The 12,425-nt window shown below is 34.1% G+C and overlaps 1 protein-coding gene across 1 annotated transcript; it reads left to right on the top strand.

Moving 5' to 3' along the window:
* Positions 1 to 9,848: 9,848 nt before the first annotated feature.
* On the top strand, positions 9,849 to 12,080 carry LOC142640709 (uncharacterized). Its single transcript, XM_075814925.1, has 2 exons — positions 9,849 to 9,958; positions 11,046 to 12,080. The coding sequence occupies exon 2, from the start codon at positions 11,070 to 11,072 to the stop codon at positions 11,742 to 11,744; it is 675 nt and encodes a 224-aa protein (XP_075671040.1). The 5' UTR covers positions 9,849 to 9,958; positions 11,046 to 11,069; the 3' UTR covers positions 11,745 to 12,080.
* Positions 12,081 to 12,425: the final 345 nt, after the last annotated feature.

Here is a 12,425-nt window from a genome sequence, read left to right as displayed (position 1 = left end):
GATTCTTATCACTTTTTATGTTCATGTTTTGTGCTTACTTTGTTTTTCAATGTTTTAAGCATGTTTTATGTTGAAAAATAGGTGTCAAAATTTTTGGTTACTCGTTTAGCGACTCGCGAGTGAGTCGCAAGTTTTGGCTACTTGTTTTGGCAACTCACTCGCTAGTCACGAGCTCATCCAGAGTCTTTCGCGACTCATTTCGTGACTCGCATAGTCGCAAAACGTCCAGAAACAACTTTTTAAAGGGCTTTTTGTGGGAAACTTGTTTTAAACCTCTCTCCTCCTCTTTAAAACTCCTCTTTTAATATTTTTACATCAAAACCCAACCAATTTGAATGGTTTTTCAATCCATTGACATCTCTGTTGGAAAATTTAAATCCCGGTTGATAGAATTAACAAATTTTAAACACATGTTGTTAATTAGATTTATTATGCATAAAACTTGTTAAAACAAACAAACATCAATATCATGTCAAAATCATATGCAGCGGAAAAGTAAATAAGACAAGATATGATGACCTAGGAAAACCAATGAAACCAACCAGTTTCACAGTAAAAAATCTGAGAGGAAACCTTTCCGACAAGTAATTCACTATAGTAAAGAGAAGTTTCAGATCTAGTACAAAACTTTTATCCCTAGACTCTACAATCCCTGTAGATGAACTCACAGAGAAACCTTCTACCGCTTCAGAACCTCTGAACGCTTCAGAACCTCTGAACGCTTCAGAACCTCTAAACTCTTCAATATATGAACGTCACCATTTGATGCACGGATCCTAGTATATGATTAACTCCTTTGCACGAATCCCAGTACGTGACTTACTCACCAACTTGAGAAAGAAGAATTTTTGCTGCAAAGTTTTTCACTTCATCAACAATGAAGATCAAGAAGCACTTGGTTACAAAACCCTAAGACACAAAGACGCAGTAACTTCTTTCAAAGAGAATAAGGCTTTGGTCACCTTTTGCATATGTTCTTCTTGTATTCTCTCATGTGACGGCCTCTAAAATAAGTCTTATATATGTCTAGGGTTGTGAGAAAAAAACCCTACACATAAACATAAACATAAACATAGGCCGAAAATCTGATCTGGAAATCTGAATTCACGTAACCTCGATAGATACCTCAATAGATAGCAGGTGTCGAGCCTCATTAAACCTCGATAGATAGCTATCTGTCGAGCAGTTGTCCGCAGATGTCCAACTATCTGTCCAGCTTTAGTGAACACTTTTTCTTCACTTGTTTCTTGGTCCAATCTTCATAACTTTAATACTAGACTTGAACAACATGTTTTTTAAAGTATTTACACATCCTAAATCTACCTAAATACAAGTAAAGTGCATTTTGTCAAAGGATTAGCCAAGTCTTTAACAATCTCCCCCTTTGGCAATCATTGACAAAACCACAACAAACAAATGACCATATGTGAGAAGTTATAAATCACTCAACTCATACTCACTTATTAAGTACAATAAAATCTATCATAAAACAAACTCTTGAAAAATTTTGCAAGAAGAGAGTTCATGGCATGGAAGACTTTGACAACCTGTATTTCTGAAACACTTTAAACAAAACTCATCAAGGTATCTTAGTATGAAACAGAAATTAAAAAATTGCATATAAAAATAAGAAACATGTGTATAAAGAAAGAAAAGAAACAACACATATAGAGATAGGTGAAGAAAACATACAACATTACATATATGTATCAAAGATAAGCACAATGTATGTAAACATGGTCACAAGGCCGGTGTCCAAGAAAAAGGAAGTAAGTACTCCTCCTAACAAGATGAAACACAACTCTCCCTTACAAGGTCATGTATTTCTCCTCCTAACTTGTAGAATCTTAAAAAGAAACCCAAGTTCTCCAATTTCTCCACTTTTTTGTCATGATTGACAAAGAATACAAGAAGCTATAAAGCTTTACCCGAGAAACATAAAGATGATCAAGGATAATCAATGGGATATAAAGAATCCATAAAAATGCATAAATATAATGAAACAATATGTTATGGATGACAAGATCAAAGAAATATGCAAAACATATCAAAAACAATGCATGCAGAGGATCTCGATGGATCGAGAGGTGTCGAGAAGCTATAGAGCATACCTCGATAGATCGAACAGCTATCGAGAAGCTATCAAAGGGATGGGAACTTTCTCGATTGATCCACCTAGCTATTAAGAGGTGTCAAGATTGCGATAAAAAATCAACTAAAGATTTCGATAGATAAGCTAGGTATCAAGAAGTGTCAAGGAGGTGTCGAGATTGCTTAAAAACAGTTTTTCAAGGAGGGAAAAACACAGACATACATGCAATCAAACAAGGAACTCAATCAAAGATCCAAACAACATTTTGATCTCTCAACAAGAAAAATGTCATGCATTTTGATCGAAAACAGACACGCACACACTAAACAAGTTTAACCAATTTTATATTTCAAAAACAAGTTAAGACAATTTAGTGAGCATACATTAACGCATGTAAATCTTGTGATGGCCAAATCACATTGTACCTACACATAAATCAAAAGTAGCAAAAAATATTGCGCATTGCGTGTGAAAAATATCGCAAGATTGCACAAGTATCTCAATGTTATAACGATTTGAGATATGAGAAAATTATTTTAACTCACACATAATCATAACTGTTTGATGGGGACTATCACCTTCGAGGTACATCCTAAAGTATTGACCCCTTGATAGGCAAAAAACGTATTGACCCCTTGTGATGGATTAAGTTGATTAATTAGCCAAGTTTATTAATTCATCAAATTAACATGCAAACGCATAGTAGCACAAAAAAAATCACCAATAAACTAAAGTGCAGCGGAAAATAAATTGACATGGTGATTTGTTTATGAATGGAAAAAATCTCCAAGGCAAAAAACCCTACCAGGTGATTTTAAGGTCACCATTCCCAAGAATCCACTATTATCACAACAAACGGTTACAAGTAAAGGAATCTCAGTACCTTATACTAACTTACAGTTCAACCTTTACCCCAATACCCAATTGGACTTATTCTGTAGTGATAATCTCTCTTTTTCAACGCACGGCTCCCAATACGTGACTAACCAATTGCGCGGATCCTAGTACGCAACTTCAATCACCAACTTGAGAAAATGTTAGCTGTAAAGTTCTTCAGTTCATCCTCACAATGAAGAACAAGAAGATGCTTTGTTACAAAACCCTATGGTGCAAAGACACAGCAACTTCTTCATAAAGAGATGAACTAGGGCAAACTTTTTCTCCGGTCACAAATTGCTCGAACAGACTTTGCTCAATACTTTTGCAACTTGTGTCTACTTTTACGGCCCTTAAAATAATCCGTTTATATGTCTAGGGTTATAAGAAAAGAATGCCCAAAAACATATCCACGGATTGGAATCAAAACAGATCTGAAAAACTATTTTTCTTAAACCTCGACAACTAGAGGTGTCAAGATGCCGTCAAGCAGCTGTCAAGCCTCAGGGCTGAAACAGCTTATTAAAGCTTGATAGATGAACCTGTCGAGCCAGATGTCGAGCTTTAATAACAGGCACTTCTTCAACTTGTTTCTTGGACAGACTTGTATGGCTTTAACACTTGATCTTGAAACCTTATTTCTTGAAGTATTAAAACATCCTATAACTCCCACGTCGCCTAGAAAACACACTTGCAATCATGTTTTAAAACATTTTGTTCTTTTTGCTTTTATTTCTTTGCATATTTTCTTTTATTAAGCAAACCATGCATGGGTGTATAAAAGAGAAAAAAGAAATATCCAATTATGTTAAGCTTTTTGACATTGCACTTTTACTATGCCGAAGCATACAAATATCATATCATGATTGGCAGGTAACAGTGGTGAGATGGTTATTTTTGCCTTTCTTTTAGGATTTTCTAATCCCTCCCATCAAAAAGAGTGATACGAGTGTTAAGTATAAGAGATCAGTTAACCTTACTCATCACAAACAAAGAGCCACAAAACTCACTTACTTAGTTGTGCATAAAGATGCTCATCTAAGTTACAAACGATAAAAAGTTTAGAAAACTCTATTTCAATGGCCATTTTAAGGTTCACAAGAACCGATGTACACAAATACACACTGTTTTTGTATTTTTTTAATTTTTTCCTTTATATTTTGAAAAAAAAACAAAATAAAAAAAAACAACCAAACAAAAATAGAGAAACAACACAAATGCATGAAAGAAAGGTGCAGATGCATGAAAGCATGATTCCAAAAGCAGACAATAAATCAAGTAAAGAGAGTCATACTTCAGATAGAAAGAATTAAAGTAGAGGACAAATAGAAAAGACAGTTAAGTCTTAGGCTCCTTTCTCACCCACACAGCACGAATCTTTGGCTGTGAAGATGAAAAGGCACGTGTTCTAGTATGTCTACCAAAGGACATAGAAGAATTAAAATTCTTCTAAAATTGAGTTAAAAAGCTCAAGACTTTTAATAACTCTCCAAGAGTTTCCATGACAACGGGGGTTAAAGATCACACTCAGAAAATTAATCTAATCAGAGTGTACCCGCTTTGATACCCCTTGTTGGAAAATTTAGACCCCAATTGATAGAATTAATAAGTTTTAAACTCAAGTTGTTAATTACATTATTATGCATAAAACTTGTTAAAACAAACAAACATCAATATTATGTCAATATCATATGCAGCGAAAAAGTAAATAAGACAAGATATGATAACCTAGGAAAACCAATGAAACCAACCAGTTTCACAGTAAAAAACCTAGGGGAAACCTTCCCGAAAAGCAATCCACTATAGTAAAGAGAAGTTTCAGATTTAGTACAAAACATTTGTCCCTAGACTCTACAATTCTCGTAGATGACCTCATAACAGAAACCTTTTATTGCTTCAAAACCTCTGAACTTTTCAATATATGAACGCCACCCTTTGATGCACGGGTCTCAGTATGTGACTCACTCACCAACTTGAGGAAGAAGAATGTTGGCTGCAAAGTTTTTCACTTCATTAACAATGAAGATCAAGAAGCACTTGGTTACAAAACCTTAAGACGCAAAGACGTAGTAGCTTCTTTCAGAGAGAATAAGGCTTCGGTCAGTTTTTGCTTATATTCTCCTTGTATTCTCTCATGTGAAGACCTCTAAAATAAGCCTTATATATGTCTAGGGTCATGAGAAAAGAAACCCTACACAAATACATAAACATGTGCCGAAAATCAGATCTGAAAATTTGAATTCCTGTAACCTCGATAGATACCTCGATAGATAGTAGGTGTCGAGCCTCATTAAACCTCGATAAATAGCTATTTGTTGAGCAACTATCCACAGGTGTCCAGCTATCTGTCTAGCTTTAGTGAACACATTTTCTTCATTTGTTTCTTGGTCCAATCTTCATGACTTTAATACTAGACTTGACCAACATGTTTTTTGAAGTATTAAACACATCTTAGATCTACCCAAATACAAGTAAAGTGCGTTTTGTCAAAAGATTAGCCAACTACATAAAATATGTCATTAATAATCTCTAAGGTAATTCTAAACTCTTTTTATTGATTTTGATCCTTAGATTATGTTTTAGAGAGTTTTTGTGCTCTTAGTTGGGATTTTCATCATAGGGGTTGGGAACACTTCATTTTTGTCAAATGTTTGTATGGGATTTGGTTCTTTTGATGATTTGCTTTGGATGTTAGCCCCTTGTGGCAAAAAGAACATGTATTAAGGGTGAATTTATGATGTTCATGCATTGTTTCACATTGTTATTCATAGTGTGCACGCTAGGTGTTTAATAAAAGGTCTCTTAGGCATTTTCTCACTTGTTTGAACTCCAATGAATACCAAACTTTAGGGTTTCTCATGTTTCCTCATTAGGAATATGTTTGGTTCATTAGTTGTGTATTTAACACACCTTGCCCCACATGTGCATTTTCCATACTATGGTTATGCATTGCACATAGCCAGCTCTTGCACACACCTTTGCTAGCCTTGTCATGCATTGGTCTGTACCTCGTTGCTTCATCCTAGCATGTCAGGTTTACCTTATGCTTTATAGTATTTTGTTATGTCTTTTGTTTGAGCTTCATTTTCTCATTTATATTGTACCCCTCATGCATCATTATCCTTGTTATACATTCATCTCTTGCACTCTTTTCTCCTTGACCCTTTGTTTATTCATGTCAAAAAGGGGGAGAAGACATTATGGTAATAAGAAAACTTTGTTTTGTTTGTTTTTCTTTATGTTTGTTTTCTTATTTGCTTTATAGTACTTTTAGTTAATGTTTTTGCATTTTTCTTTAGTACTCTTGTGCTCTTATTGGATCTTGTATCCTTGATGTAATTACCTTAGTGTTCTTGTATCCTTGATGCAATTACCTTAGTGTTCTTGCATCAGTTAAGTGTTAGATATGTATACATCCTTATGCTATTGTACTTCATTGAATGTATGTTAGGATGATCATTTGCTTTGCTTTGTGATCATTGTAGTCATTGCTATATGATTGTTTTGGTGTATGATTAAGTTGCTCATATGTTTCACATCATATTTACTTGATCACAATTTACTTGTTACATTATACTTGTCCTTTTATTACTTGCTTTACCTTGAGGGTCTAATGTGTTTTGTCCAAATGTTTCAAGTTACAGGTATATATGTTACAAGTTTATCACAGCTTCTAGATTTAGGTGTGAGTAAGTTTTGCTATTATTCCCAAACTCATGTTTAAGTCTAGAGTCTGTTCTTTTTCAAAAAAAAAAAAAAAAAGTCTAGAGTCTGTTTTAGGGTTTTGTCATGGAATTGCCAAAGGAGGAGATTGTAAGGTTGAATTTATTCAATCATGTGTTGGCTTTATTCCGTGCCAAATTTGCTTGTAATTTTAGTAATTAGATACCATGTATTTAGGTGGGATTAATGTAAGGGTTGTGTGTGAGAAAATGTGAAAGAATTTAAGCGTGTATGCATTTAGAGGTTTCTCACGATCAGATCTCGCAAGTGACTCATGACTGGCAACTCACCAAAATGCTACATATGTGAAGCATGCAAGAAGCTAAAGGGTCATGACAGCTAGAGCACTACATGACAAAAAGTACAGTCTATTCTAGCAGTTATCTCGCGACTTAAACTCGCAACTCGTTCCAATCGCGAGAGTGAGTTGCTAGAATGCCCTGTATTGCTGAAAATTGACTTTTCATATTCCATCTTATACCCTACTATAAATACCCTTACACCCACGAAATGTAAAGATGGATATTAAAAGAAAAACCCTAAGAGAGGTTTCTACAACACACCCACCTCATTAGAGAGAGAGCTACTCATTCTTAGAGAGAAATATTTGTAGTCTCTTCTCTTTCCCTTTCCCATTGTTATACCTATTGAGAGGAGATTTGTACCCAAACACAACCCACACCTATTTAGAATGTAGAGAGTGTTTTGAAATTTGGGAAGTATTGGAAGATGCCAAGGATAGCGAATGCAATATAGAGCTTATTGTAGGATCCACAAAACTAAAGAATACATGACTCTGAGAAATCCGTTGGTAGCAAGAGCTTAGAGGGCTCAATTACATTGGGTAGACTAGGTTTGGAGGGTCTTTTGTTATTCGTGTACTCCACTTTATTCTCTAGTGGATCATTTTACCACTTGGAGGGCGGCGGTGAGGTTTTTCGCCGAGTTTTTCGGTTTCCTCTTTCATAACACGTACAGGTGTTATCCTTGTATTTGCATCTCTCTTCCCTTACTCTTTAACCATTAATTGTTGTTGTGTTTCTAATTAATTATGTGTTAAATTAGTTTGCCAAATTGGGTATTGCTTATATTTCATATTTCGCACATACATTGTTTGAATATAAGCTTGTTTTGGCTATTTTGAAATTGGGGGTCTAAACATTCACTAATATTTTACACACTATTTGAGCTTTCAAGTATGGTGAAGATTTCTTTCAAGAATTGTATCAAACACTTTGCGAGCATTATTTATACCTTAATTTTCAATCCTCCCACCTTAATCATCGATTTGATTTTAAAAAAAAAATATTGTGTCAAATGCAGAGAAGTCCAGCTTTCTTTCAATGAGAATGAACGGTTACAAAGCAAGTAACAACAAAATTGCAATCACAACTCAGTAATTACAATAAGAAACAAAATCTGAGAAAGGTAGAGAGATGTGGGTCTCATCGTTTTAAGGAAGATAGAAAAGCGACAATGGACAACGATAGGGAGAAGAAGTTAAGTGCCTCTGCCTTCTGCCCTCTGCCTCTGCCTCCACCTCCGCCTCTACCTCTGCCTTCGGTGTGTGAGAGCTAGATTCTTTTCCAAAACCCCTTCTTTCCCTCCTCACGGAAATATACTAGTTTTTTGAATTTCATCTAATTGCTTGTTTTGTTTTCTTTATCCTTTTTTTTTTTTTTCCTTTTCCTAGTCAGATTATTTAAGTTGTGTTTTATGACTTAGCAGTGACGGGTAAGCAATATTGTAAAAATGTTGTAAACGTAGCATTTCTCATTATATATAGTATACTAGCCTTTAAGTAGTGCTTAGAGGCTCTTTTATTGTTTGGGTAAATTTTAATAACTTTTTGATCTCTTACACAGAATGCACTAAAAAATTAAACATGTAACTCTGGGCTTACTAAACTTAGGAAGGCACTTCCCAAATCCAACTCCCACAATACATTCTAAGATATATTTAGATCCAGACAACATGAAATAATTACCTCTAGAGATGATGTTGCTTTGTTAGGAATGTAGACTCCATAATGAACTTTAGCAGCCATGTTGTCAACATGAAGGGACTTCAAAATGGTGGCATATCATTTGTAGCATGGACTTCACGTCCCCTACTCGTTGATTGCAAACTTTTATCCTGAAAACATAAAACAACGTTCATTACAGAGGCTACATACAAAAATAGTTGTTGCTATGGAGGATAGGGATGGAAGGAGAACATTATAACTGTCTAATGATAATGGGTGGAAGATTGTAGTTGTGTTTGTGAGAATTTGTAGGCGGATTTTTTTTAAAGCTTTTTTTTTTTTTTTGCTAGCAATATCGGTGGTTAGTTAAGGAATAAGAAAGAATTTTGAACAATTAAATTTTTTTTAATCTATACTACAATTTAATTTTTTTTTGTTAACTTGTGATTATGGGAGGGTGGTAGTTTTATTCGAAGTTTTAACATATTTTACTTGAGTTTTTAAAGGTGAAGTTATCTAAAACTTGTATTGTTTTTAAACTTTGAATTTGAAAAAAAAAAAAGGGGCAACCGGGTAGTTTTTTCTATAAAACGCAAGATAGTTTTTTTTTTTTTTTAGAAAGGAATGTGTTAGATAATTTTTTTGATACAATGTGAATTTAGAGATAAAGATAAGTTTATCTATACTATTATTTAAGAAGTTTCTCTTATTTGGATTCCTCATTTTTTTAGTTTAAAAATGCCCTTACACTTTTATATTTAAGTAGAGACAAAACTAAAGGATAATCCAGTAAAAATGCAACTCCTAACTCTTACTAAAATATTACCTAAAAAATAGGATCACTCTCCTGTTAATTTTCAAATTACTTTATCCATTTATAAATTAGATTCACAAAATTAAAATTATATATAAAAACATAGAGTTTTTCTTTTTCTTTTTTTGCTAAAAAAATACTTTCCTGTTAATTTTTAAATTACTTTATTTACTTATAAATTAAATTCACAAAATAAAAATTATATATATAATAAAAACATAAAGTTCTTTTATACTAAAAAAGCTTCATTTATTGCGTGTAAGGAGACTAGTATTAAATTAAAGGTATTTCATTAGTTGTGTTTTTTTTTTTTTTTTTTTATTGAACGTGATTTTTGTTTTTTAGAATAAAATATTAGAATAAAATATGATATAGACACGCAAAACAATCCACGCTCAAAACCCTAGCTCTCCCTCTCTTCCTGTTCTGAGCCTCCCTCTCTGTGTTCAGTGCACCAACGCTAACAGAGGAAGCCATAGAAGATCAGGTACTCTCTCTCTCTCTCTCTCTCTCTCTCTACTTTTTCTTTATGATTTATCATTTATTCCAAAATTCATAATCTTAATTTTGTTCTTCCTCTGTTTTCTCTGAAAAAATTTTCCTGAACCGAGGGTTTTAATTTTTTGAGTGTATAGTTTGATGCTTTATTGAATCTAATCCAGAAATATTCAAACTTTAATTGATTTTCGTGTAGAAAAACCAAATGGGTTCTCAAGGCTGCGATTATTTCATGTATAAATTCTTCTTCTTCTTTTTTGGGTTTGTTTTTGTTGATATGTAAATTTCGTTTTTTGTTGTTGCCAGTTTGCTTAGGACAATACTAATCTTAAAACCCAGGAATGATTTTTTTTTTTTTTTGATGAATGAGCAAATTCATTTCGAAAGACACGACCCACTTTAGGCAAGGATAGGAAAATCTAAACAGTCAAACTAAGTATCCAAGAGCTGAACTAAAGATGACCCAATAGCAATCCTGACCTTAACTTCCCATTTAACAGTTTTGATGATAATATCATCAGAATTAATCCTGCCTCAATGAAGAATCTGAGCCGCCATAGTTGATATAAAGCAAACCATAAGGCAGTTTTGTATATGATATATCTCAAACTCGTTCCCTTCAAACTGATTATCACCCCCACAGCATGATATCTTGACAATGGAATTTAGGATTCCTAATAGAAGCGCCAACCCGTAATAGTTTTCCATCCTCTCTTTTAGACCGAGGGCACTTGAAGAAAAGATTATACCTGTCCTCAATTATATTTCTGCAGAATCAGGATTTTTCCTTAAAAATGGTTTTTTTTTTTTAATCCAAGTAAATATCTTAGTGGATTTTTTTTTCCCTCAAACAGAGCATGTTAGTTTTGACTTTGGTGTGGCAGATTAATAATTCAAAAAAGAGGCGAATGTGCATTTGCTTGAAATAGTTCCCCAATAACTGTTTTACGAATGTTTCATAGCGAGTAATTTCTTGGTACTTTGTGATTGTACAGCTATAAGCTTATAGCTAATACAATCCTTTTATATAGTTCATGTTCTAGTTGTGAATTAAGCTTTGTCAATTTACTTATTAGGTTGGAAGTTAGCACAAGCACAAAATGCAGTCCAAAGAAGCCCCTACTTCCATGGATGTTGAAGCAGTTCCATCTGCACCAAAGGTTGAATTTGGGTCTTTGCCAATGAAGCCAAAGTTTAAGCCTTTGAGTGCTCATGAGATGTCTGATGGTCAAGTTCAGTTTAGAAAGGTCAATGTGCCACCACACAGGTTCTCACCTCTCAAGAAAGCATGGATGGAAATCTACACTCCAGTATATGAGCAAATGAAGATTGACATTCGAATGAATCTCAAAGCTCGAAGAGTTGAGTTGAAGACCAGAACTGACACACCTGACATTAGTAACCTACAGAAGTGTGCAGATTTTGTGCATGCATTCATGTTGGGTTTTGATGTCATTGATGCCATTGCACTTTTGCGATTGGATGAGCTCTATGTTGAATCTTTTGAGATCAAGGATGTTAAAACCCTTCGAGGAGAACATTTGTCTCGAGCCATAGGAAGACTGTCTGGTAAAGGTGGTAAAACAAAGTTTGCAATTGAAAACGCTACGAAGACAAGGATTGTGATTGCTGATTCCAAGATTCACATGTTAGGTTCCTATAAAAACATCAGAGTTGCACGGGATTCTCTTTGCAACCTTATTTTAGGGTCCCCAGCTGGAAAAGTATATTCAAAACTAAGAGCAGTATCTGCAAGATTGGCAGAAAGTTTATGAAAGAGTTGTTTTCTCATGCTTGTGATACTTGGAAAGTCTTTCCTGAGACATGGATATTTTAGCTCAACTATGCTGAGTGTGATTGTAATTTGGTATCAATTTTGACCTTTTCGTCAACTTCCAGTAGTCTACCATTATGAGAATTACATTCCCTACTAGACTTGTTTTTTCCCCTAAGGTTATAGCCTCTTTCTTTTTTCTTTTTTCTCTTTTTTTATTTTTTTTGGCTTTTCTAATTGCTACTATTTGTATTTGCCATGATTTGCTGGTGGATTATACTATGTAACCGCATCTCAAAATTTCTTAAAACGTGCAAGCAGTTTTAATTCCATTGAATATTGAGTTCCTTTATATTTCTCTTTTACTTTTCTAGTTTTCTTTCCAGTCATAATCTTGATTTTTTATTTTCTGAAGTTATTCCAAATTTAAACATTAATTAATTGGAAGTTAAGGAAATAGCCTTCGTACTTGAATCACTGATGGATCACTGATGGACTTAAGGCATGGTTGTTTGTCATGCTAGATGGTCGGTTTGCTTTAAAATGAACAAGAAGTTAGGATTCTATCTGATAAGTGCATGATAGGAATTCCTGGTCCCCAATTGGGCTTGTCAACTGGATTCATTCCCTGTTTAATATTATGCATAAAACTCTTGCTTCTCTCATGCTCTCCCATTTTCAA

This window comes from Castanea sativa, chromosome 6, assembly GCF_040712315.1.
Source record: "Castanea sativa cultivar Marrone di Chiusa Pesio chromosome 6, ASM4071231v1".
NCBI lineage: Eukaryota > Viridiplantae > Streptophyta > Magnoliopsida > Fagales > Fagaceae > Castanea > Castanea sativa.
The sequence above is the reverse complement of the archived record's forward strand: the minus strand, read 5'-3'. Positions and strand labels throughout refer to the sequence as shown.

What these genes read in the sequence shown, in the direction of transcription:
- LOC142640709 (XM_075814925.1), top strand. Translation starts at nt 11,070, where the DNA reads ATGCAGTCCAAAGAAGCCCCTACTTCCATGGATGTTGAAGCAGTTCCA.